Below are 27,533 nucleotides of genomic sequence, written 5' to 3'. Positions count from 1 at the left end.
TCGGCGCTCTACCTAGCATCGCTCCTCGATACCTTCGAAAGGACTTAGCCCGTTTAAGGCCTGTTAGGCAACGGTATAGTTGAGAGACAGACCGTTGACGTTGGAAGCAGAGAAGCACAGGCAAGTATAACCCGGAAATCTTCTAACTTAGCGACGACCCGATAGTCGTGCGTAACAGCAGTACGGAAGGCTAGGGATTATTGTACAAAATATTAAGCGAAGATTTGAAAGTGCTGTTGTTAAGCAGTCCGCAAATTTAATTCATAGTAAATAGGCCATAAAATGGTGTTACTATATGAAGAGCAAGTGATATATATTTTGAAAGGGGAATTCAAAAAGTCGAGGTGATAAACAGCTTTAGACGGGTATTTTCAACTATGTTTCTTAAAAATTCTTGATATTCATACAGAATAGAGGGAAGAACTAACCTAAAAACCGAAACACTATTAAACAACGGTTCTTTAAGAGGATACATCAGCAGTATAATTCATCTAAATTAGGAAAGGTTGACGTTTTTTAAACAAATGGGGGCGATCGGCCGGGCAAGGCCGGGCAAGGACAGGCAAGGATCCGCCTTCTGGCCCTCTAATGGTTTTTTAACGAGGTCTAGTATGCCGGGGCTGATCGCCCCGAGTGTTTAGTCGGAACATCACGTGACCCTGATGACAGATGGTGTCACGGATTCTATGTGTGCATGTATCAAACGCATGTATCACAGTCCCATGGACTACCCCGCTTCTTGCCAGTGTATCCCCATCGACTCGTCAGCGTCACCTCACTACCTCTCGTAAGAGTTCATGTTAAATCTTCATTGTTGGTGAACCTAGAAGTTCCTCAGAGATCAGTCTCTGTACCAACTCCAATCTACTTGTTCCGAGACATCTTCGATCTTACCTACTAGTTGACAGGCTTTATCCCGTAAACGCTAGACCCCTTCCTTAAAAGGGCTTGACTATCAATTTTCACTTTTCATGATAAAACCCTGTCTGTCTTGGGTTGCGACCGACCCACGGGCGCGAACAACTTTGCCCCACACTGGGAAGTCCCTAATTAACCGCGAGACAAGTGACCGAGCCGCCCGCACGGTCGTGACGACAAAATTTCTTAAACTCCGTTTACATACTTAGTCCATTTATATGCCTCTAATATTGCTGGAGTCTGCTAGCCCCCACGAAACCTTAGTCTTGATATCATGAGCGGGTCGAGAACTGGCGATTGCAGTAACTCTGTCGTAATCTTATCTTTTGAGCGATATGAGAATTTGGAAGTTATACGCCGGAAGTTGGATCCGAAAGTCTTTTTTAGGTCACAATGAAATACGAAACGACCGACAGCCGGCCGAACCACTATACAGTGTATGGCCTTACCTAAATACCTACATACGTTCCATATGTTCCAGGAGAACAGCTGCTCAATAGCCCGCATTTCCGGTCGAACCACTATACAGTGTATGGCCTTACCTAAATACCTACATACGTTCCATATGTTCCAGGAGAACAGCTGCTCAATAGCCCGCATTTGTGGAGTACTAAAGGTCCGAACAAGTCAGGTCTTGATCATTAACAACTTATCAGTCATACACTTATTCGAAACTGACCAGAGATACGCAAAATGTCTTATATCGCTGGACCTACTGAAGAGGAAGTAACTAATTGGCATTATCGGACCAACTCTCCTGGGTTTGAGATCCCGAACTCCCTGCCCTGGGACTCTGAGCAATCTGTATCATGCGAGCGTGCAGTCTATAGTGAGAGTATTTTGTTACGAAGCAATTCCCCTGACGGTTGCATTCAGCCCTCCAAGCCATCGATTAACCAGTCCGCTCCTTTACTTCCAGGCTACGTACGAAGTTACTGTTTCAACCGCTCAAGTTATCAAGCTAAAATTGCCACTTAGGACATTTACCACTATCACGAGTATCTATACCCTTGGCAAAATGATCACGATACCTCAATGAATCTGCCTACTTCCGAATGCATCAAAGTAACGCATAATTCAGAAGAGAACCCATCTCTCATAAAGTCTTACAACACGACACCACCAAATTACCAAACATCTCTCTCCGACTTCCCTATCGGCACTGGGGAGATCACTCTTGAACCCGCAAGTGTTCAAAATCCAAATTTTACACCGGGAAGTGAACATTTTTGTGAAGGACTGTACCGAAAAAAGGCTCACAGTCAGATAGAAAAGCGATATCGTGAAAATCTTAAGCAGAGGTTTTTACGATTGGAGCTTGTTCTACACCATCGCCTTGGTGCACAAAGTAATAAAGGCATGCCGGACAAAATGCCTCAACGTGTGAAAAAAGCCGCCATTCTTAAACATGCGCTGGATACTATTTTGGAGCTCCAGGGGGAGATTGAATCCGTGAAAGACAAACTTCGGACCTTACGAGAGACTGCCTTTCCCGATACATGTAAATTCACACTACAGAATGATTGCTAAGTCTTTCATTATGGCATCGAATGTTGTTGTTGTTTTTGTTGCAAATTTTACCTATTTTTCCAATTGCCTCCGCCCATCCGCAATATATGGATACCATATATCAAATTGATTCGGTACTATCACATGTTTACACTGACTGGCCTTTAATTAGACTCTTGTACAGTGAATGTATCAAGAGGCGTTAACCGAAGGGAGCAATTTTCGCCCGCGTTCCTTTCTTTTCTGCCTAATTGTTGAACTTGCAGGACAAATGATGGCGGCAGTATATTCCTTCATATTGGAGCTTTTTTACAGGTTTTGAAGAACCATTTCAATTGGATTTTCTTGATACAAAAACGGTTGTGAGTGACTCATAGCAGAGCATACCATCAGGTGTATGTCGATGCAACTTGGACTTGCTCGAACTAGTAAAGATACGTGCTTCTCTTAATAATTCTGGTCTGATCAAATGACCATTCATATTGCCGGAGCACTTCACACGCTTGTGTAGATAGACTGGGAGTCGAAATATATGATCCGTCTGCCGCGGGACTTGCAGCGGCTGCTTCCAATTTCAAGTCTTCTATACCGGGTGTCGTCGGAGGTGTGGGGCAGAAACTCCCAATCGGTTCGTTTGCAAAACAGGAGGACCACGTGGTTGTTGCTTGTTGAATAGTGAAAAGCTGACAGACACCTTCACTACAACATAAGCATTCTTTGTGGTACCAGTGATTTCTGCGTCAAGATCTCATTTATCAGCATCTTACTGAGGACTGGACATCCGGGTTGTCACAGCTTACCCTTCTTGCCTGCCAGGAGGCATTGCTGGATTATATGACAAACTGATTCGAATAGTCGACTATAGAATTAACAGATGATTTTACGCTATGGCGATCCCGCCATTTTTGTAGCTTTTAGAAAGACTCACTAGGCTATTAGAGTTCAATGTACGTTCAATCACAGCCACAAATATCCGATATCGACACGAAACTCAAAAGCAAGACCCGCCATTCAGGTTGATCCAAAACGTATGTCAACCAAGATTCTGTTTTATCGGTTTCTATGGCTGGAGGTGAAGCAACCAACAAGCGGCCAATACTATGTCACGCTCTCCTATTAGTGCGGTGAATTTACTCTGTATTAGGATGGTAGACATTTGGCTAGACCGTGATCTCTTGATGTTTTCGTCGGCCATCCGCTAATTTCCTTTCGGCCGAAGTATCACATGATTCGGATTTCTCGTTTGTAAAGCCTGTTCCGAAAGGCATCTTGTTCAGTCGATTAAAATAAACGGGTAGGCCGTGAATATTCTTCCGGTATGAAAAGAAAAGAAAATAAACTCAAACCTTACGATGAGTCCAAATTTCAGGGCTACCCTCGACCGTTACTGGCCGAATGGATCTACTCTATGCACGAGGTTTGAGTAGGAAATTTGCTCAGATGGATTTAAGACCAATATAATGCTGCACCTTTTAAATGGCCCATCAATATCTTGATCTAGAAGCTAGGAACAATAGTGGAAATTGGGACTGATCACCACGGTAGAGATTCTAACACACTAGGCCCTTGCAGACGGTGTGGCCTGGTGGACGTGCACTCCCCAGAATTTCCTCCGCTGGACTCGCAGTATGATCAGAATTTCGCAGTTGAAAACTTCTCTGACGGCTTTTCATTCAATGACTCATTCCTAAATATCTGCGGAAACATCTCCTGACTTCCTTCTTTGCTCAACATATAGCTAATAATGCGGTCAAGATTCCTGTTTATGATGCGCGGCTATTGCCCTCAAATGAAAACCGCCCGTCAGATGATAACTGCCATACTGCTCAAGGTCCTGCAAATACTCGCCAAAATGGGATGTGGTCACCATATAATGAGCTAAGAGCCCACAGTTCTATTGAGACAAGCACCTTTCACAAACTTCTAATCCATGGCTTATGAGCCCTCCCTCGATCTCTTGGAATAAATTCTCCGCTTGGTGAGCGCAGCGCTTCTCAAGCACGCTGTTCAAGACCGAGAGTTATTCCAATAGCAAAACGAAAAACCGAAAGAGAGCCCACTGTCTAGTTGAAAATGGTACTGAGAAAGCCTCAATTCGAAATTCCTACAGCTAGAAAAGGATCTTCCGAATATAAGCCGCGATCAAAATTGCAGAAGTGTGAATATGTCCACAAAGTATCGAAACGATCAAAAAGAGTGGAAGCACTCGAATATGGTCATCAATCTATCTCGAATCTTCCGGAGGAAGTGAGGTTATTGAAGAAAAAGCTACAAATTCCAACAGAGGCAACTATCTCCTTCGAAAATTGCAAATTCCCATTGCGTGATGAATTTGTCAAGCCCTTGGAATCATGTGTCTTCTAAATGAAGGTTGTATGACCGAACTATTGCAACAATTCTCACACAGCGATTAAGCTAGGCTAGCCCAACTAGAATTCCGACCATAACAGGAGAACCCATCGGAAGAAATCGCCCATGCGTCAATTTTAACCTATACTATCTCGGCAGCCCAGGAACCTTATTAATATATGAAATTAGCAATTTATGAGGTTTGCTTATTCATAGTATAAGTGGGCTTGCTGCTCATTTGTTGCGCTTTAGTATATAGCGCCTAAGGTTGCATCATCTTGTTAGTTTCCTTTTCAATGAGCGACACCATCTCACGATTAGCACAAGCAGAACTTAGGCCCAATGACCCTGATTTAATACTGGTCCTGTGATTCGCTGTCGTAATTTAATGAATTCCTAGGTGCTGAGAATTAAAGTCCTGAACAAGCTTATTATTTAACGAAAGCACTTGCTCAATCGTATTATCAGGTGGTAAGTTCGTCGCAGGCCTTGTGGCTTCAGTCACTGGTGACAGCGTATTCTATTGACGAAGCACGTCTCCGGTAATATCGTCCTGATATAATCCCCTGTGATTTAAATGATGCTATGATAGTGCGCTACGATAGTACTTCTCTCGTACACCACTAATAATCCAGAGAAAATCGTACTTGGTCACATTTGTGCCCACCTAACAATCTCAGTCCTTTCTACGTTGTAATAGGGTTTTAAGTATTGAAAAACTTGGCTGTCTAGTGGTTGGCATATATCCGTTATATTTGGAACAAACTGGAAGAATAAAGTTAACCTCACAAAAGCACACACAAAATTCGATACCGTAAATCGGACAATGAGCGGTGTGATCATCCATTCCTTTAACAAATGGCTCCGTCGGCCGTTGAATAAGAACTTTTAATGCTTCGTTAAACAAGCAGAGCGTCGCAATAGCATCTTCGTCATAATTATAGCCGCTATTTCTAGTTTTGATACGATGACCAGGGATATTGCAGTGTATATGCCATTCTTCCATCTGCTGCGATCCTTTGATCTAAAGCCACAGCAATATCACCCAGTCTTCCGAGGGGATACACACACCCAATACAAGTCATAAATTTACCCGCGTGGCCAGAGGAGTTTAGGGAACTCTGGAAATACTGATATTGAGATCTTAGAGTTATTCAAGGTGAAGACTCGCATTCTGAGCTTGAAACCCTAGGTTTGCCAAAGAACCCAATAGGGCCACTAGCTCTTAATAGAAATTAAATTTTATCGGTCACCTGACTGCTTTTATCATAGAATCAAAGAGTTTTTCCCTAGTGAGTCGAGTTCTTCTATAGCGCTGAGTTTGTCAACTTTTATTGCTGTGTTAGCACCAAGCTAATTAGCCCGCTTAAGCCTTTTATTTTCTTTCTCAATCACGAGGACAAGGTATAGCGTAAATAACTTAGCCGCAAGCATTGCAACAAGGCCCACTGGGCCAGCATCCAGAATGGCCACTAAGTTTCTAGCCTGAACATCCAGGGTCCCGCATTACATTCCCATCGGAAAAGCATCAGAAAGAACCACTATGTCTACTAGGTAAATATTTCCAGCTAACTTACATAGTGGGACTAGTTGTATACGGAATCGCACGTATTCTGCTTGAGTTCTATAAATCATATTTCCAAGTCCCTATTCTTAAGTCACGTAATACGAGTTTATACAGTTTCTGCTTACTACACAAATGCAACAGGATGAAATACAAGAGATAATGACAAGTTCACTGATAAAAGAAATCCGTCCACGGTGGAACCGAGCAAGGGTTTTGTTCCACATATACTTATGTGATCCATTTAAACAACTACATCTGTGCTATGCTATAATGAACTTCTGGCATAGAATATTCTCTCGCTTCGAGTTTGCCAAACACTGAATGGATCAGTCCCATCATGTCTCTGAGGCACTGACGTTACAGTAAAATCAGCAACTGAACGGGTTCTTGGAGGTAATAGTGTTCACAGAGGTTTTACTTGTATGTAGCTGCGTGGAAATATAAGGTCACGAGAAGAGAAGTTAGAGTAAGAACGGAAATGAGGATGGAGACTGGACGTGGTTGTTGGCAGTCTAAAACGGAAACGGGATAAACTGTTCCAATATTTACGAGCGCCTGAGGAGAGATGTTCCAAATGTGGGAACGATCCAGGAGCTTCCCTATCATTGCCATTCGATAACTATAAACCGTAGGCAATACGTACAGGGAGATATGACTCTCCGTCATGCTGCTGCAACGGATGGCACGGTGTTCCCAGTCCGCATCACCACATTCCCAAACAACCTTCATTTCATGATCCAGAATGAAGACGCCGGGGTACAATTCCTTTTCCAAATAGTGCAGAAAACTGTCCCTTTGTTCCATACTTGAGTGGACGTCTGCCACAACATTAACCTGAACAAGCAGTCCACAGCTACAAAGAAGCCAGAAGTCTGCAAGCATTTTTCTAACGTCAGAAGAGGACAGCATCACAACCTCAATCTAACAGGGTTACCGTGAGCCTGGTCCGAATAAGAGACAATGTGAATGCGGTGTTAATACCATTGCGGATATAATAGGTAAAAGCGGCGAAACTTGCTTTGCCAGTGTTACGTGCCGGGCGTTGGAAAATGTAAGGCTCATCGAGGCCTTTTTTAGACGGCGTCAGTTCTCTCCGTGGGGCTGTTACTATCCTAAATTGAACAAAAAATGAGTAGAAGAGGAGTGCCATTTTGTCACTACATATTGTCCGTATCTATCGCTAGTTTGGGTTGATCGAAGATAAAGGTTCCTTTAATCAATCAATCAATCAATTCAAGTTGTGTTAATTTTTAGGGGGCTAACATTTGGAGGAAAATGTCACCAACGATTAAGTCTCATATTCTGCGGGCTAACCCTTAATGAAGCAAAGCGAAGTTTGATAAAGTGATTTTGCACGGATAAGGGCACAGACTGCCGGTAAGCCAAGCAGTAAGAAATGTGTCGGCTTGCTTGATGTATGATTTTTTGAATTCCTAGTTGGGGATACTACAGTTCCCCACGCTGTTAAGGTAGGCCATGAAATATACCATTGTGTGAGAAACCATGCTTATGGTGACTTTTGGGAGAACATGTTAATCTGTGACACATTTGCAGACGGATAAGAAACCAAAGAAAAAAAAGAAACAAAAAGGAGGGGCATAAGGAAATCATCAGAGGAAAAGACAAGCTTGCGCGTGTCAGAGATGATATGTAAGCCCTTGGGGGCGATGCGTTGAGCTTGTTTTCACTCTTACTGATCCTTACGGATCCGCTTGAGTGTTGCGCTTAGTAACTTCACCGAATCGTCCATATTGACCTTCTCGTCTCTATTCATTGGCATTTGGACAGTTCTTATGATTCCACTTCTTCCAAGAACCACCGGCAAGCTGAAACAGCAACTCCATTCCGGCTGGAAATGGCTAATAGGGTAGACATTTCGCCTATCGAATATAATGGAAGCGCAGATTCTGGATATGGCGGAGCCGATTCCAAAAGATATTTTTCCTTTAGCTTGGATAATCTTTTGCGATCTTTGTTTACACTCGTTGGCAAGGTCAGTGGGGTTGAAACTGTTGCTGGGGAGCGCTTTGTCGATCGGGACTCCACAAAGTGTTGCATTCGACCACGCAACAACTTGTGACTCCCCGTGCACGCCCAATACCTGCAGGTCTATCGAACTAGCGGATACCTACATTTCGATTAGCCATGTCTTAGAGAGACTGAAGATTATAAGCACGTACTCCGGCTTTGTCTGCTAATATTCCACGAAGCCTTACTGAGTCGAGAAAGGTTCCTGAGCCCAGCACCTGAGATGCTGGAAGTCCAGAGTGCTCTTGGGCGAAGGAAGTGAGAAGGTCGACAGGGTTTGCCACGATGAGTAAGATTGTGCCTGATTCGAATGGCTTCATTGCATTGTTGATGCTCTCAATGATGGCAATTTTCTGCCACATGTGCTGAACGCTAGTTTCACCTGATGAAATATTAGAAAGAACCATGCTCATATAGTAGCTCATACCTCTGTACGACTTTGACCCGGCCGTGATAACCACAATATCGCATTGGCTTGCTTCTTTGTGTGTGGCTGCTCGGACACGCGTTCCGCTATTGCAACTGTAGCTTACATCGGAAAGATCCCGGACCTGGCCGTCTCTCAAGTCAGTTTTGATATCGACCAAGAGCAGTTCACTAGCGACGGAGCTTAAGATCAGCGCATAAGCAGCAGCCGCGCCGACCTGGCCAACACCGATGATTGCAATCCGAGTGATCGCCTTTGTATTTCTAGAGGGCATTTTGCAGACTCAAGGAGAGCACACAATTCTTGTGGAAATCTTCTCTGGAGATCTGCTAGTTTCCATAGGCAATTCAATGGCGTGAGATAGCTAGGCGTGATGAGGTGGTTAATATGTTCTAAGTTCCTTTGCTCCAGAGATGCGATTAGGTTATGTTAGCGCCTAAATTTGTGGTGGCGCCGTGAGTTGACAAATGGTTCTAAGATTTGATGATGATGTCATCAGTATAATCCTAAGTTCTTCTGTATTGGTGAGCCAACCTAGATTGCGAAAAAAAGGCAAGACCAGACCGCAGAAAATACGGTACGACCTTCACGAATGAAAATTCTTTGAAGTGCGTGAGTTGACGGCGGCGACTGAAATAGCGTAGCCATAATTGTCCAGACCCCGTCTACACTTACAAACCCTACAATTTTAAAAGTAATAAAATACGGCGACGGATGCTATTGTTCTATGTTACGAAATTTCATTTTGCTTGCATCGAGATGCAGCAACCACAAGAGACAAATGTCAGACGATCAGAATGGTCAATGAGAAACACGAACGATTTAAATAAGACGTAACACAGTATAGGACTATCCAACGTCGAAACAAACCTTGTTTCCTACTCTATAAGAAATTTGGGCCATTATCACGTATACTCCTTACGCTGCGAATTTGGTAGCTGTTTCTTCCCCCCCATTTTTGTCTGCATTTTGTCTGCATTTTGTCTGCATTTTGTCTGCCGCGGGCTGAATTGTCGAGACTATGAGTTACACAAAAACAGGTACATGAGATTTCATTGAAGTTAATTGAAACTGACGACATAGAAACGAACGACTGAACCAGGGAAGCATATAGAGTGGTCTGGTTGCTTCAACGCTACATTTTGCATTATATCACTTTTGTTGCTCTTTAACCTTAAGAGAGGTTCCACAATGCGACCACGCAACATCATTTCGGGCTCTACGAATCAACTACATCCACAAAAAGATTTCGGTTTGCTTCGTGTCGCAATTTCTTGTAGTTATATCAATGGATATGCTGCATACTATACTGCATGTTTACTGTACTTCTTTCGAAAATTTCGTGTCGCGAATTATCTTCTTTCCAAGTGAAATACGAGTATGACCCCGAGGCAGCTCTTGGGGTACCTCAATAACAGTGTTGCCGATACTAGGTGCAACAACCATGGCGTGGATGGTGATTGATATTTGGAGCAGGCTTTCAACTAGAAAATATGATGGCTACATACCCGACTACCAGTTAACAGACTTGCGTGGGACCTAGCTTGAGCATCCTGGCTGTGGAGAAATGCCAATGTTAGGTAGCAATTATCTATCAGAGAATGGGAAAAAGGTACTGGGGCCCCGGGTTTTGTCAGTCAGAGCCTGGGCCAAAAGCATTAAACTTGAGTAACAAATAAAAGTAGATAGGGAGAGATTTGAATTTTGATCTAGTAGACGTCTTCCCCAGACTGCTGTCCATACCAGTCAAGTACGTGATTATGTCGTGGTACTTGCTACTAAATGGATACGCCGTGGTATTATTAGGGTCGTGAAAGGATGAAACTTTGTTGTGCATTATTGCTGTGAGCTTGGATACCTAACCGTTAAGATAGCTTTTCTTTTTTTTTGTTCACTCATACCTCGTGTTCATCGAACCTCATAATTGTCTCATGATTATGTACGCAAGCCTAGAACACCAACTAAAAATCACACAATTTTGCCACCACGCTAGACTTCAGTTCTAAACCTTTTCTCACCAAAACGAACCGTACGAGTGACTCGAAAAGGACCATTCATCAATTCTAGCCCCATCCATCTGTCACATGAACTTTGAGCTCCACGCAGTTCCACGTCACAAGTAAATAATGCCACCTATATCTCGTTAGGTCATATATTAGCTATCAAATCGGCGTTGCTCTTTTTGATGTAAGTGTTATAATTTTTGTTTCGATACATCATTATGCCCTTTTTGACGTACGCCAAAGCCCTCGCCTTGAGAAAGAGTCTTGGTGACGATGCAGAGGTTCTGACCTCTGATTCAGAAGGTTATGCCGAGAGCATCAGAAGATGGAGTGAAACGTGTGAAAAAGAGGCTGTAAGTATCTCCGTTTTCCACATCGCATCATAGCTCTCAACATGTTTATTCGTCGTTGATCTCGAACGGAGCCCCTCATTTCAGTGTCTCATTTAAAATTATAGGGAGCCGTTGTGCGTGTTACAACATCACAACAGGTCGCTACTGTTGTTAGTTTTGCAAGAAAAAACCATGTCCCTTTCGTGGTCCAAGTTGGAGGCCACTCCACAGATGCCTCATCCTCAACACATGGTGGAATCGTCATTGATTTATCCAAAATGTGCAGGGTGGTTGTAGATCCAGCTAGCAAGACCGTGGCAGTCCAAGGAGGCGCAACATGGCGAGATGTTGATACAGCTACAGCACGATATGGACTTGCTATTGTCGGGGGTACCCTTGATCTGAGTGGGGTTGCTGGAACTACCTTAGGTGGAGGATACGGCTGGCTGACTGGTAGATATGGTCTCGCTATCGACAATCTCCTAAGCGTGAGGATTATCCTGGCTGACGGCAGTGATATTGTCGCATCTGAGACAAAAGAGCCTGACTTGTTTTGGGCTGTTCGAGGTGCGGGACAGGCCTTTGGAGTCGTCACTGAGCTTGTGTTCCAAGCACATGATCAAAAGTCCCCAGTCTTTGGAGGACTGTTGATATTTTCTGTCGAAAGTTTGAAAGAGGTCGTCGAGTTTTCAAATAACTTCAGCATGAGGGCAAACAAAGACCAGGGGTTATTTTTCGGATTCACTTGTCCCCCGCCGGAACGCAAAGCGGCGATATTTGCTATACTCTTCTATAATGGGTCCTTTAAGGAAGCACAAAGCTTTTTCTCACCCCTGTTGTCTATAAGACCAATCGTTAATGAAACCGATATGATGCCTTATGAGCGACTCAATACCACCATTGAACGATTTACCTCTTCAACTGGCCGCAAGAGTATCAGTGGGATTAACGTCACCTTGCCGCTAGACTTCGATCGTGTGTGTCACCTTTTCCAAAAATTTAAAGCCATCATTACCACGAACCGGCGCGTTGAGGAATCTACATTGACTTTTCAGCTGCTTCCATATGCTGCGACTGTCCAAGTGCCCTTAGAGGGCACTGCGTGCGCCAATCGCGGGCTCAACTACAACGCGTGCATTATTTTCTGCTGGCACGACCCAGATCAAGACAAGAGCATGCACAATCTCCAACAAGAACTTCTAATGGAGGTGGAAGACTGCGGGGGAATACGAGATTATGAGAAACACCATCAGGGTGTAGGAGTAGTGTACGCTAATTTCGCTGGTATGTTAGATTTTTCCCCAGAGACATACCGCCCCAATAAGCAAAGCGGCTGAGAAATTATAGGCAAAGCAGCACCGTTGGTTGATATTTTTGGGGCAAACCTACCCCGTCTGCAGCTCCTGAAAACAAAGTACGACCCGGATAACGTGTTCAAGAAATGGCACAACTTGCTTCGAGAATGATCTCTATTGATTAAAAATATGATACCAGGAAAGTGTATTGTCAGGCTTGCCATTCGAAAATCTATTTTGATCTGCTTTCTGGAGTACTGATCCAGTTGTTAGCGAAAAAGGCGGTGGATTAAGGCCCGCTGGGAGCGAGGCAATCTACCAGTGCCGGATCGTTCTTCTGATAATGCCAAACATTATTGTGCTGCTCTGCTACCATATATAGTGTTCTTGGATCAAACTTGTCGTTGAACTTAGTTTCATGGACATAGAACGTAAAACTTGTACATGATCTCCCTCATAAACAGAGGAGGAATAGGTGCCAGGTAGCTGGAATAACTGAGACAATCGAATCGATATTGTTTGAGGTGGGTTTCAGTACAGAATAAAGGACCAAAGCCCTTGCTTGTAGCTGGATGAAGCAAGTCGACATGTCACCGAAAAGCCCACGCACTTCATATGACTATCAATGATTGGTGACTTGTAACTGATATAAGAGATAACCCGCTAAATGCAGCGAATAGATGAGTTCACTGAAATCCCGCCCGAGTACTCTTAAAATTTCCTGAAACAATGATGCATAATTCGTTTCAGCGGCGGATGACTCAAGTAAGAATGCTCGACCATGGCAGTTATGGTACTGGAAACTATGTTTCTGCTACAAGATCAGACAATACCATGGACACTTTGGCTTTTACCAATTTTGGCAGTCCTGTTTTCAAGGCAGAGAGTGACAAGTTTCTTAACAACGAAAATCCGCTAATTTCCAAGAGGTCCGAAACATCCTCACTCCATATTGTCCTGCCTCTTTCTATACCAGACGTATATCTCCTGGGCCTTCTACCACAGCCAGAATTCTGTTTTCAATCCCCACAGTAATAGTTAAATTTCTTAAGAACTAGGCATGACGCAGAGTAGCATGGGCTCCACAGGGCCCTAGGAAGATGCAGCAAAGGAATGACAGAAACCTAATTGATTATAACGGTATTATGTGCGCAATCAGAACTGGGCCACTGTGGAAAGGAACTTCGCAGACTTTACCTAGCGCGACACGGATTTGAATCTAAGTGGCCACCTACAGATAGAGACGAAAAGTATCTACACCTGCCCCACTTCATCACCCTAATAATGGAAACTCAACATTTTTAAGTTTTAAACCACTTTTTTATTAACTCTAATAGGTGAATCTTCACGTTATCTTGCTAAAATGCTATACTAGGGGTATAGATCAGTAATAGACCTTTTTCGAGCGACTCAATACACGATTTTATAGTATAAACCCTTACCGAATAGGATTTTCCGTCCCGTTCTATAATAATTAAATCCGTTTGACCCCTAAGCTAGGTTCCGACCTAAACTATTTATAAAATATATTTTACGTAAACCTTTCTATTTAGAAGGTCTTTTTGAAAATCCGACATGAAGGGGACGATTATGCGAAATATCACAACAAAACGTGGTAATTCAGTTTAATATAAAGTTATAATATCGATAACGGGTAGCATAAACCCTTTTACTTTGCTTTTCATGAACTCGGGGATCTGCTAAGCTTTTAACTAATACGTACAAACCGCTACGCGCCACCTATACCGCTTCAACCGCTTGAAATCCGAATATTGATTTATGGAAGGAGCATCCACTCTGCGACCACGACATCGATAAATACCTCTCACGGTTTAGGATAACAACTTGAACTCCACCAGACCAAAAAGCTTTCAATAGTTTGGTGGGCACGTGCATGCAAAGCAGGATGGCTTTAGAATCTTCAGTAGTATGTACAATTAGTAAGTCCGGGACCCCACATTGTATGTATCGTCATGATCTGAACCTTGGCAATCAAAATCTGTATGGACCTACATGCAAACAGGACATGACACTTCTCATTTTATGTTCCAGAAAAAAAAGAAATCACACGTTCGAGATATCCAGGAGACCAGGGAGAAATGGCATGTATTGCAAATTCCTACAGTGAAAAAGACAAAAATCAGATTAGAGAATCAACCCCTTTTTTATTGGACTACAAACCGCCAAAGTACCTTTCAATATTTTGTTTCACTTGCTCTGCCTTCTCTTCGATACCGGAAACATCCAGAGTACCCTCTGCACATATGTATGCGTCCACTAGTCCAGCTGGAACCCATTCAGAGAAGATATTGTTCACCTTGATCACACAATTATCCCCGGTATAAGCATTCCAAACGCTGTCGTTGATAATGTTGACTCCTTTCACACCAGCATCCAACCAACCATCCATGACCCTTTTAGGATCATTCAGTTCCTGGTTGTGATCGTCGTCCACACCATACCCAGCGATTTTCTCCAACGCGGTAAGAATTAACAATTTGGAGTTTGGAGAGATATGCTTCGCGCTTAAAATAGCCGGTAAGGATCCGGTCTTGTTGTTGATTGCCCCACAGTCGGAGATTCGGTCCGCTCCTAGGAGGACGAGATCCACATCTTTGCTGGCGAGCGCAGCGGATGCATCGGTATAAATTGTCATTTTTAGGTGCTTTTCAGAAGTCCCTGGAAACTTATTTTGAAAAGCAGAGATTATGGAAGACCCCATGCTGACACCTTCGTAGAGTGGCCGAGACTCCAGAATCCGTAGGTCTAGATCAGGAATTGGAACAGCGGCGAATGCATCCAGCACGCTATTGCGAATGTTAGAGCTAGCGGACAATGTGAGAATGTTCAGAGATGCTTTAGGTTTGGACTGCACGATGGGAACAAATTTGGACTGGACATAAGCCGCAAAGGAGTTTTGTATGCGTGTGGGCATATCTATTTGCCTCTGTATGTGGTGGGAGAGTGCGGCTTGCAAGCACTCCCATTCCACGCCGCGGTCAAGGCTCTGATGTAGGATACCTTGTATTTCGGCCAGCAGTTCCAGGAATGGATTCAAGATAGCGGACCCCATGTCTTCCCGCCCATTTTTCCAGAGATGCCATACAACCATGCGAGCGGTTTCCCACCACTTTGTACTATTCTCCGGCTGCATCTGGGTTATCACATCCTGGTAGGTTCTTAGTGCAGCCAACGTCAATTCGTTGAATCCGCTTTGGTGGTCTGCCTTCAGCTGCTCCAGACCTGCAATTAATGCCTTGCTTGCCCCCTCATTCATATTACCTTCAAACCAGACTCGTCCTAGGCTTTCTTCTAGTCGCGGAACTCCGCCAAATTGTTCATCATCCTTTATTGACTCGGGATTGTACCATCCCCAGCTCTCATGCTCCCAATCAATTTGAATACCCTTTCCCCCACGACCACCTTCGTCGCAGCATACCAGTCGGAATGAGAAGGGATAAATTGTCCATTGCCGACCAACTGAGGGATCGCTGAAAGAGTAGGGTTTGCCTTTGCGCCAAAGGTTCACGTCGTGTGAATTTAAGGAGGTTTCCTCTCTGATCTCGCGCCATGCTGCTGTAATTGGTGTTTCATTTTGCTCTATATAGCCTGAGATGGGGGCTAGACAGTGCCTACATAAGTTAGGAAACTTCCAGCCCGAGAGGTTGATAAGATAAGCTGGTGGTTAATTTACCGATATGTGCTCACTTTATTGCTTCGTTTGAATAACGCCACTTTCGTTTCACGTTCTGCATTGAGGAAGATGAAAGAGGAGACCACAGATCTCTGCAGGAATCCAGGCCCACTTGAGTGGCTCATCACAGGTCACAATTTACGACAGTCTAGTGATGAAAGTGGTTAGATATGAATTGCTGATGAAAAAAGAATATGAACTTGCAGAGGTACCCTGAGATGTTCATTTTATGTTCTGTCTGCATGAAGGTGCTGTCATCCGTACGTCATGGACCAGAGAGTCATAAACCATTGTACTTGACATGCAATATGACCACGCGAACATTTTCGAGGGCTTGAATTCAGATACTTAAACTCGTGCATCAATGTGCCTTTTGTTCGCTTAAAAGCTGGTACTCATCTTGGCATACTAGCACCGGGGAGAGGAAAGAAACAGAGGGACTGGCTTTAACAACGCCCACGCTAAGCTTTAAACTGCATGTCAAATGGAATTTCTATTGAATTTTAATGCGAGACGAAAAGACTATGTGTTTGAGGGAATCAGGTAAGTGGATTGGACTTAAGGACTATGATGTGAGGCCTTTGTTGAGAGAGTCTTAGATTACCCCGTTATCGTACAGAAACAATGTATGGAGATCGTAGGTGTCGTATCCGCCCTTCTCGGTTTGAGAAATACTTTTGTATCCGCGGATGCGCTGATTTCCCGAGGTTTGCTATCACACCACAATAAAACTTTAAGTTGCTTCTCAGTTTTAACTTTAAATTTTCAGTACCATGGAAAGAATTATCGCCTTCTCAAGCCCCAGGAATTACACGAGACTAACTACAGAGGAGTCATGGGTGGGTCCGTTCTACAATTTGATGTCATTCTAAAATCATCTGATGTGCCTAAAACTTCGCGAAACCACACGAGCAAGTGTTTTGATCTGCAACAAAAACTAAATACATTCTCTTACAATGCCGTTCTTACCTTTATCTACCATCTCTAACTTGAGGAAGGAACTGGAAGGAACGCACGTCGAAATTCTAACCTGGGGATGTGATGGTTACGAGGACGGAATCAAGCAATGGAGTGACTCTTGCGATGAACAAGTTGTAAGTTATTGTTACTAGCACAATGCTGCAGCTACTATAAATATTGACCCAGTTAAGGGTGCTGTAGTCCGGGTCAGAACAATCGACGAAGCAGCCGCAGTCGTCCGCTTTGCCGGATGCCATCAAATTCCCTTCACAACCAGAAGCGGAGGGTACTCAACTACTGGAGCCTCGACAATTCGTGGTGGTATCGTCTTGGACCTTTGCAATCTACGAAAGGTCCACGTGGATCCGGTAGCTGAAGTGCTCACTGCACAGGGTGGGGCCCTGTGGGAAGATATCGATGTTGCAGCAGCCCAGTACAGGCTAGCTGTTGTCGGAAGTACACTGAACCATATTGGGGTAGCAGGAGCAACATTGGGAGGGGGTTACGGATGGCTGACCGGCCAGTTTGGCCTAGCGGTTGACAATTTGCTCTGGGCAAGAATGATTCTAGCCGATGGCAGCGTTATTACCACATCAGAAGAGCAACATCCAGATCTCTTTTGGGCCATTCGTGGGGCCGGTCAAAGTTTTGGAGTGGCCATAGAGTTGTGCTTCCGAGCTCATAAACAGAACCACGCTGTATTTGCTGGGACGCTTCTTTTCTCAGCTGATAAGCTACGTGGGATTGTTCATTTTGCGAACCAGTTCGAGACTCTTACCGATGGGAAGCAGGGCTTCTGGTTTGGGTTCACCGCGTCGCGCTTATTGACCGAGTGCGCCATCTTGGTGGTTGTCTTCTATAACGGGAATCAAAAAGATGCAGAGCGATTTTTTTCCCCGGTGTTCTCCCTGGAACCAGTGGTGAATGAGGCACACATGATTCCCTACGATAGTCTCAACGGCATGTTGAATGCGGTTGATACAATGACTCGTCGCCGCAGTCTTGGCGGGTTCGATATTATCCTTCCTGTCGACGAAAACGTGGGTCCTCGAAAAAGCCTGCGAGGATCGAATGTTACTCTCCCTTTGGATTCTAATCTCATAGAATCGATATTCCACGAATTCGATGGTATCTTGAGGGAGTTCCCGCAGGCCAGGGAAAGCACGTTATTTTTTGAACTCCTGCCAAATACACAGGTCGCCAAGGTTCCAAACAATGCTACCGCTTTTGCTAGCCGGGGCCCTTATTATAATGTCAGTTCTATATTCAGATGGCATGATCCTCACCTGGATGAGAGAATCCGCTCGCTACAGACAGATCTAGTGAACCGGATTGGAACAATTGCAGGCATCGCAGCCCAACCCAACTATGATATGTCCAAGCAAGGAACCGGAGTGTATGCGAACTATGCGGGTAAGTTAGTGCGAGTACGTATACTCCAATTATTCCACGTACCGCAACATGCCCCGTTACTATGGAAAGCATTGACCAGACCACAGCGAGTGACCTGCCCAATGAGGCAATATTTGGAAATAATCTGCCGCGTCTTCGACAGCTGAAGAAGAAGTATGATCCGCATAATATCTTCAGAAAGTGGCACAACATCAAAGCTTTTATCGATGCACAGGGATAGCATTTGGACTGTATGGATATGAGAAGAGATAAGAAACTGAAATACAACCTGAACGGAACTGCGAAACTTAAAAACCGCGAGATAACGCCTGCCTGATAGGTGAAACCCATACAGACATTGTCAAAGCAGTTATAGTGTCAAGAAGTTGGAACGGCAAACTTTCGTTTTGAAGGCTTACGATAATTCTTACTTCCTTAACGAGTGTCTTAAAAATGTCATACTATCTGATACCTCTTTAACAGATCAACAGCTGCTCCTTGCTAGCAAGCTTCAGACAAGAGACGTCATGTCAGTCACACCCACGAATTTGCAATGTCTCGAATTTCAGTTCTTTTCTTTTCCTTTATACTCTTCATGTATTCATTTTTGTCTTTCCCTTTCCCTGTCTTTTTTTTCCCATGTGCTGAGCCTACACACCTTGAAATCTGCCTTGATTATTATGAAATGAGGAGTCGGACCAGGAACAACTCAGTGGAATTTGACGGCTGCTACTACGCAGAAAGTTCATTTTAGAACCAGAATCAGACATAGAATGCATATGCAAAGACTTTACGACAAAAAGGGGCCCCGACCGAGTATTATATCCCGAGAACTTATGTATTGATTATCGGTAATTTGTACGTGAAGTGATACAAGAAAACTTGCTATCACGCGGATAAGAGTCCGACTCCACGCGTGAAAGTCACCGAGGGTATACATATATCAACATATATACCTTGTTGCCCACGTTAAGAACAGCTGTGGAAGTTGATAGAGTCGAAGCGGGTGTCAGGGCTGAATACTATGGGCAACATAAACCTTTCTAAACAGTTTTGTTTTGTTTTTTTTTCTATATTCCAGCTGTTTCATGTATATGAACTCTCTATTGTCGTAAAACGCTTCGAGTTGCTCTTTCTGAATTGAGATAGACTAGTTCAGCGTCTGCAGGTTACTATCCGCAATTCAATTCGTTTGCAGGTACACCGTCACAAAATCCATCAAAATCTATCAAAATCTTGAAACTAGTTGACATTGTTTTAACTTTTGTTCTTCCTTTAGAACGGCTGGGACTATATCAATCGAAGTTTCAACCCTTGAGTTCGGAATCGATTAATGTTAAAATGAACCACTCAGGACGGGTTGAGAAAACGCGCGGGCCATTTTAGTCTAACATAATTCGATCACTGGAACTATTAGACAGTCTCTAGTGGCGCAAGCTGTACACCATTGTTTTGATTGTATCAAGAATTGAAAAAAAATCACAGGCGGAGGTTGCTATATAATAAATACCTCTTTCAGAACAGAGTTACATGCAACTGCACAATCCATCAGAGACGCCAAAGACTGATAGAAAGCACATTGCTCGGACTTTTTGCTTTCTGTTGTGCACAAGCTTGATTTCCGGCAGACTTTGCGACAGATGACCGCCTTAATGCTTTCCCTGTTTTCTGTTCACCATTGGCATTATGGTTCTGAATCGCTGAAGAATATCTTCAAACTTAGTTCAGACAAAAGAAGCAATAAAATGAAGGATACATCCCTTCACAAGCTTGGAGGTTTATAGATCCAATGAGCGCAATGGTGATCTGGGGGGTCCATATAGAGGCCTGAAATGAGGACTCGCCTAACAATCAATTTATTTATGGTTGAAGTACTTAGAACTTGGCAGTCAGGACCTTTATCTTAATAATACAGGCTATAGCTCTTGCTCGAATAGGTGGTTAAAGAGTTTGCACAACCCATAATTAGACTGGGACCCCCCCAGTGGTTCCGGCTAGTTTCCTATCGGGTTTACCTGGTACTGGGGATATCACACTTAATCAGATGGGACTGAAATGTATTAAATTGATGCTAGGCAGAAATATCATTGCGCATACTAAGATAGTGTCAATATCATGCGCACACATATTCATTTCCTCAACTCATGCTTGAGCTATGTAACAAGTATATGCTCTTAGCAGGCTGCGAAGATAGTATAGCTTTAGAAAGATTCATAATTATGTAGTATAAGCCGAATGCGCTTAAAAGTCAAATCTCTTCACGGTAGAAAAATTAGAGTGCCCGCGACATCCATACAATGAAAACATCCCAAGTACTAACACAAGGCTGTGTTTATCACATTTTATCACCGAAAGTACATTCAATTGAGCATGGGGGCGCATGAAAGATGATGATGCACCATACAGGCAGTATGAAGACCTCAATCCTGAATTGAACCGGATTTTTCGAACACAAGCCTGGCGGAATCTGTTTTACTGACCACGAGCCTGCTTTGACGCAAGATTGCAACCAATGCCCCGGTCTGTATCTCCTCTGACCCTCCACACTCTACGTTGTATTCAATATTAGCTAGCCCTTCTAACCAGATGATCTTGGAATATCCTGGAACAAAGTCTCGTTGGAGATTCTGGCTTAAAGCTCCAATGATACTAGTGAGGCTAATACCCCTAGCTGCCATTATTTGGTTGATGTAGGAAATGCATGAGCTCAAGTTTTGATAAGAAAAGATTTCTTTAATGATAAAGTCAATATCCGATGGAGAAGGTGTTATAGCTTGGCTGTAGATGGCATCAATAGTGATCTTGCTCATGTGGCCAGAGCGTTGCGTTAAAGAGGTTTCCATTGCAAAAGTCTCTTGAAGGACATAGATGTCAGCAGGAGCGTAGAAAACGGTAGAGGTCATTTGAGAACCAAGGTATACGTACCACTTGAAAAGCACTCCTGGAGAATTGATAATGCTTGTCGCATATCCCCTTTGCTGACTTGTGTCAGCCCTTCAAGAGCTTCCTCTTCTATTTGTATATTTTCTTTGTCGATGACCTTCATGATCTGAGTCCGTATCGCCGATGGAGAGAGTGGCCTGAACCGAAATCGAGCACATCGTGAGACCAACGCCGGAGACAACTTGTTAATCTGGTTGGTTATGATGCAAAACCTCACATTGGCTGTATAATCGTCCATTATCCGGCGAAGCGCCATTTGGGCGGTATATTCCATCGACTCAGCTTCATCGAGAATTACAAATTTGAATTTTTGGCTGCTTTTTTGGGGTCCATGGAAATCGACTTCATTAAAAATGAGCCCTGTGCCTGGTATTTTTTTCAACGCATTGCACACACTGACGGGGTAGAGTCTTCGCATACTGGCAAATGTTTTGATTTGTCTTTGTACTGTCTCCATCCCCCTGTTATCGCTGGCGTTCAACTCGAGGACCTTCTGGGTTATGTTCGAACCGTACAGGCTGCGCGTCAACGCAAATATTGTTGAAGTTTTCCCACTTCCTGGTGGACCGTAGAATAGCATGTGTGGTATCTGCAGCTTTTTCGTGAGATTCTTATGCGGATATCCAATTGACAACGAACCTAAGAAAATAGCTGAACTTTACATTTTCAGACGCGATCATTCTTTGTATCACATGCAACACATTCTCCTGCCCAACGACCTGGTTAATGGTTTGAGGGCGATATTTCTCTTCCCTATGAACAAATGAGTGCCAGATATACCACTGTTTCAGCAAGGTCTAGACACCTTACCATGGCAAGGTATCATTGGTCCTGCTCAGGTGGGCAAGTTGTTCGGACATCGCTTCAAGAGACTAGGAGGGATAATTACAAGACCTTTTCTAGGTTAATTTCAAATTTTCACATAGCTGCTATGAAGTCAGGCCTTGCTTTCCGAGGCACATGGTAAATGATCTTGGGCTGGGAATCGTTGACGAGTTGTGACGTTACTCCCATGGATGATTGTATTAGTGGGGAGGGGTGGATCATAGCCCAGTAAAATAGACGCAGGGTTAACCCTAAGGCATGAGTATTGTGTTGGAACTTGCTGTCTTCCGTAACTTGCTTAGCCAATAAGGGCTTTCAAATCTCTGTCTTTCATTACTTGCTATTTCTTGCTATTTATGCTATGCTCACCATTAGTAATCCGCTCATTCGGAATTACTATAATTCCGGTTCTCAATCCGTATTCATGAATGCAGCACTGACATATTGTGTATGAGGATGTGTCAGGATGTATTAGTATGGCAAAATAGTACCATCAAAACAGTATTGGATCAAAGGGTATCCGTCGCCTTAGTATTGAGGGAACCGATTGAGGTTGAATTGAACAACTATCCAGGAGACCACTGTGGAGAGCGAGAGCGTCTCATAGCCCCAGGCACTGACTAGTATTGGAATTTACGATACGGGTATTCCCAATTGTCCCGGTTAAATATAAAAAGCATTAGGGATATTGCGAGTGAATTAGCCTGTCCTTAATGGTAAAGTACCATTTGATCACCAAATTGTCGTTGGAGCACCTGTATTGATAGTTTTCTCCTGCGCGCTACTTATGCGGCAAGGTTAAACATACAAAATTGGAGAACTTTAGGGACTTAATTTTTACTAGGGACATAGTAAATGGAAGTACCCAGGGTTCATGGCTTCCGATACTCAGACCACTAGTATTGCCATGAAGCAATGAATTTTTACCAAATAATGCATTGGAAATGAACTTACCTGGGCAGGCCTGATTAGGTCTAGCGTGAGCTGACCTGGGTCCAAATGCTAAGAATGGTTGTCCGTATAATATTGACCTAAAATAAGCGGGACTATAGTTCTTAATACTTGATACCTGAATTACAAGCGAACTTCATATAATTTCATTAAAACTTAATTAAGAGTCAATAGTTGTTAATATATTGACGAGGACAGATATAATTGATAGTAATTTAGTACGATAAATCATCAATTTTTTTCATCCTGTTCAAGGAAAGTGCTTCAAAATTATACAACTGAGGGTCGCTGCGGGTCGTTCAGGGTCCGAATCTTAGACCCGTTTCAGGATCGTTCCGACGCCTACACCATCTACACGGCGACGGAGCGTGTTAAGTGGGACTTGAAAACCGCTCGCCAATTGACGAGTTAATCATTTCTCTCCGCTGGCTTGTACTTCCTGCTTTCTGCGCGTAAATGGATCTTCATTCGACAAAATTGAAGTGCTTTGAGTAGCGAGCTGGAGCCGTTCGAAGCTGATTAAGTGCTTGATACGTGGGCTGCGTGGGCGATCATTAAGTAGTTGTCCGATCGATGAATGTTGTCGGCGTAGTTTCCTTTAGCATTCAGAGTGTTTTTTGTGTAAAATTGCGGCTTGAAACGCTACACCGGCTCGAGATGGGGGCTGGGTTTCGAAGGCCAATATCAAGCTACGAGGTCACTCGACTAGTTGAAAATGATTGATCCCGAAACGCACTGTTGTCTCAGCAAACTGACCCTATAACTGTTTTAACATCGTAAAACAGCCAATATTGAGTGGACAGACACGATGAGTTCGCTGGCATACAGCCTTGCCTTTGTAATACATACTTGCAGGGCATCCCTACCCTGAAGCACCCATACACTCCATCGCTGTTACCAACTCATTATTCCCAGTGAGCGCCGATCGTAGTATGTAGCTTTCGTGACGATTGTTTGCGATCGCAGTCCGCTCCGCGAAGCCAGTCTTGTCAAGATTGTAGATATTTCCGGTAAGATGCCGTATCGAACCTTGCCTCTTGAAACAACTCAAATCACTTGCGGCTGATTTTCGAGTCTTCGACCATGGCGCAGGCAAAAGCGACTAAATCCGATGACCGCTACACCTTTAAAAGATCTTTTTAATGATCTGATAAAGTCGGAGATTTCTAGGTAAAGTGTGGTTTTCTAAAGTGTAAACGGGCCTATGGTGGGTCTGGCCGTCGGTGAGGGTACTAGAACTTGTATGCTCCAGCCCACATTAGGGCCTGGGCTCTGTAGGTTTTACCCTAAAATATCGATTTAATCATACGATTTCCTGCACCTGACCCCTAGTGATTAATATTGACTTCAACTTGACGTGATGAGCCAGGTGGCAAATGGAAGACTGACCATTCGTTGTGCACCAAACATGACTAATGAGGACATTCGACCTAAGCATAAATACAATAAACACGAAAGCACTGAAAAATTTAAGATACAAATCAAAAGCAGAACAGACAATGGCCCTTAATCGCAACCCCCAAGATGTACAGGCGTGGCTAATTGGAGGTGGTGTCGCATCACTTGCAGCTGCGGTACATTTGGTTAAGCAGGCCAAGGTTCCGCCGCATCAAATTCACATCTTCGATATCCATCATGGTTCCGGCGGAGCCATGAAGACATCTGGAAACTCGAGCGATGGATACGTGCTCCACACGGGCACACAGCCGTACTTCCACGGGGAGTGTGTGAAAGACCTTCTCACGATGATTCCCAGCCCGGAAAATCCGGCCAAGTCTTCTTGGGAGGCTATCAAAGAGCACGAATGGCACACAAGGCCTATGAACAAAGCTCGGACGCGTGTAATAAGAAAGTCTGGAGAGGGACCACACAAAATCGACATGCATCAGCTGCGAATCGGTGCAAAGCTTCGGATGGATCTCATCAAGTTCCTCTTGAGTGGCGAAAGTTCATTCGAATCAAAGAAAATCAGCGAGATATTCGATGAGGCGTTCTTCGATTCAGAACTCTGGACTCTGTGGTCCACCACGTTAGCACTCGCCTGTTTTCTCCTTTTTTTTCTCCCCAGAACTAACCCGCTTCCAGGTTTATGCTCCAACGGTGGCATAGCGCATGTGAATTTCATAGGCTGCTCGCCAAATACCTCCCAGAAATCCACACCATCAATGATGTGCGGGAGTTGGAACGAACTCCATTCAATCTTTTTGAGTCTTTGATCATTCCCATGACCACATATTTGAAGGAACAAGGTGTTGACTTTCGGTTCCATGCGATGGTCACTGATTTCAAATCATATCCATCCAGTGATCCAACTACTATTTCGGAGATTGTGGCTTTAGAAAACGAGAAGGAAAGTTTGATCACAGTGGACCCAGTTGACATTGTAATCGTGACACTGGGCGCGATGTCTACTGGTATGCAGACAGGGTCTAACAAGGAACCGCCATCTTCCCCGGGGGAAAGCTTGGAATCCGGGGAATGGTCTCTCTGGCAGAAGCTTGAGCAACAGTCCCCCAAGTTTGGCAATCCGTCAAATTTCTTGACGCGGTCAGACGAGTCGAAGATTGAGACCTTTACAGTCACTCTGCGTGATTCGGAGTTCATGGAATGTTACGCCCGTCTTACCCGAGATAAGCCAGGGACAGGCGCTATAATTACCGTGCTAGAGAGTCCTTGGGAGTTAAATATTAGTGTCCCTCACCAGCCTGTTTTCGCAACACAGCCAAAGACCCTCGATGTTATCTGGGGCTACGCCCTACACCCGGGAAGAAGAGGTACCTTCGTCAAAAAGCCGATGGAACTATGTTCTGGGGAAGAGATTTTTCTCGAGCTTGTTTCTCACCTAGGGTTTCCTGCCGATACACTTCTTTCGTCGGCAATAACAATCCCTTGCCTCCTGCCGCTAGGGGCATCTATGTTGTTGTCTCGTGCGCACAATGACCGTCCGAGGGTGATCCCACATAACACCACAAATATGGCGTTCATTGGCCAATTTGTTGAAATTCCTGATGATACAACCTTCAGCTTGGAGTACAGCGTCCGAGGAGCGCAGATGGCAGTCTGCAATCTGATGGGGCTACCCAACGCGCCTTCGAAAATTCAGAAGAACAGGCTCTTGGAGGTATTCGAGTTGTTGGTATAGAGTGGTGAGTGGTGAGTGATCAAAAATGGAAGGCAGTCATCTCTTGCTTTTCCGAATGCTCATGGCTTCTTGATTGTTATGACTTCATTCCGTCTTAATTACCAGAATAACTTGCCCCTAGGAATGAAAATGCGAAGGATCTTATTTGGATATAATAGGGCTCGTGGCTTTCCCATGGATTATTATCTTTTGCCGTTTTTTTCTCTGAACTATTACATTGTTTCTGTGAATATGTCCATTTCAAATAATATCATATTGCGTTCACGAACTCTTCTCAATGATAGTCGTTGATAAAACTGTGACCAGGGGTATTAGGGTCAGAGGAAAGAGGAGAGCAACAGTGCACTGTTCAGCAGACCTCCAGAAGTTCAAGGGAAGTAGGAATTGACATTTCAAGACCTACGCAGTGCAACTTCACATTTCTGGCAAAGTACATCAATCGTATGGAATTGTTACAGGACGATTCATAATTGGTTCACCATCTTATTTTCACAGAATGTTTCTTGTTCCTTATTTCGAAACACGCTAATCCAGTTTGGGGTTCCGAATATATTGTGTCCGATTTGCCTGAAGGATTAGAATGTGAATCACAAATTAATTTCGAATAAACTGCGCTCTTCGTATATGAAGGAATAATTTCTGGTGCAATAGCTTTTTTTTGTCCATCATCTGCATCAGCGTTTATCTTACAAGGTGCGTGTGTTTCATTTCTGACCCCTCCCAATGAAAAGCGATATGCAGGCCACGACAACGATATATATTCCTATATGAACATGTAGAGTGTTGCACTTGCTGAACAAGAAATTACATCCTCGTCAAGGCCTGCCGATGTCTGATTTCCTCTCCTATTGTTGGGCTGCCCTCGTGACGCGCGACTACGAAACCACTGTGACGCCTCGGCGAAGTTTGGCACATTTCAATATATGTATTACCCGGAGAGTAAGTGTAAGAAAACACATAGTTTCTGGGGTTAGTTAGGTAAACGAAGTCGAAGCCTCAGCTGATGTATAGTACAACATGGCTCTATTATAGAAGAAAGTGACCCTTCCCGGGGTTAGCGGGGATGCAATAAATACAGACTGGCCCTGTTCAGGACGGTGAAGGTGTAGTACTATACTGCCACTGTTCCTGAGGCATGCTCATGCCTCAGGCCAAGTATTCTAGGCAGTGTTCCTGACATTGCGATAAGTGGATAGCT

The 27,533-nt window shown here is 44.0% G+C and overlaps 6 protein-coding genes across 6 annotated transcripts; 4 read left to right on the top strand and 2 right to left on the bottom strand.

Moving 5' to 3' along the window:
• Positions 1-6,994: 6,994 nt before the first annotated feature.
• N7508_008389 (uncharacterized protein) lies at positions 6,995-7,475 on the top strand (the record flags this gene model as incomplete). The annotated part of the gene is made up of 2 exons (XM_058466453.1): positions 6,995-7,099; positions 7,272-7,475. 2 exons carry the CDS (start codon positions 6,995-6,997, stop codon positions 7,473-7,475), a joined length of 309 nt encoding a protein of 102 aa, XP_058314299.1.
• Positions 7,476-8,033: 558 nt separating this feature from the next.
• N7508_008388 (lactate/malate dehydrogenase family protein) lies at positions 8,034-9,072 on the bottom strand (the record flags this gene model as incomplete). The annotated part of the gene is made up of 3 exons (XM_058466452.1): positions 8,034-8,471; positions 8,524-8,753; positions 8,799-9,072. The coding sequence occupies 3 exons, from the start codon at positions 9,070-9,072 to the stop codon at positions 8,034-8,036; spliced, it is 942 nt and encodes a 313-aa protein (XP_058314298.1).
• A 1,947-nt stretch (positions 9,073-11,019) lies between these two features.
• Positions 11,020-12,599, top strand: N7508_008387 (FAD-binding oxidoreductase; the record flags this gene model as incomplete). The annotated part of the gene is made up of 3 exons (XM_058466451.1): positions 11,020-11,154; positions 11,259-12,417; positions 12,481-12,599. The coding sequence occupies 3 exons, from the start codon at positions 11,020-11,022 to the stop codon at positions 12,597-12,599; spliced, it is 1,413 nt and encodes a 470-aa protein (XP_058314297.1).
• Positions 12,600-14,601: 2,002 nt separating this feature from the next.
• Positions 14,602-16,247, bottom strand: N7508_008386 (eIF2B alpha/beta/delta subunit family protein; the record flags this gene model as incomplete). The annotated part of the gene is made up of 2 exons (XM_058466450.1): positions 14,602-16,060; positions 16,123-16,247. The coding sequence occupies 2 exons, from the start codon at positions 16,245-16,247 to the stop codon at positions 14,602-14,604; spliced, it is 1,584 nt and encodes a 527-aa protein (XP_058314296.1).
• An 831-nt stretch (positions 16,248-17,078) lies between these two features.
• On the top strand, positions 17,079-18,715 carry N7508_008385 (FAD-binding oxidoreductase; the record flags this gene model as incomplete). Its single annotated transcript, XM_058466449.1, has 3 exons — positions 17,079-17,216; positions 17,274-18,495; positions 18,582-18,715. The coding sequence occupies 3 exons, from the start codon at positions 17,079-17,081 to the stop codon at positions 18,713-18,715; spliced, it is 1,494 nt and encodes a 497-aa protein (XP_058314295.1).
• A 5,977-nt stretch (positions 18,716-24,692) lies between these two features.
• N7508_008384 (oleate hydratase) lies at positions 24,693-26,335 on the top strand (the record flags this gene model as incomplete). Its single annotated transcript, XM_058466448.1, has 2 exons — positions 24,693-25,222; positions 25,279-26,335. 2 exons carry the CDS (start codon positions 24,693-24,695, stop codon positions 26,333-26,335), a joined length of 1,587 nt encoding a protein of 528 aa, XP_058314294.1.
• Positions 26,336-27,533: the final 1,198 nt, after the last annotated feature.

The sequence above is a fragment of the Penicillium antarcticum genome, assembly GCF_028974205.1.
Source record: "Penicillium antarcticum strain IBT 31339 chromosome Unknown utg000009l_segment0_segment0, whole genome shotgun sequence".
In the NCBI taxonomy this organism is placed as follows: Eukaryota; Fungi; Ascomycota; class Eurotiomycetes; order Eurotiales; family Aspergillaceae; genus Penicillium; species Penicillium antarcticum.
The sequence above is the reverse complement of the archived record's forward strand: the minus strand, read 5'-3'. Positions and strand labels throughout refer to the sequence as shown.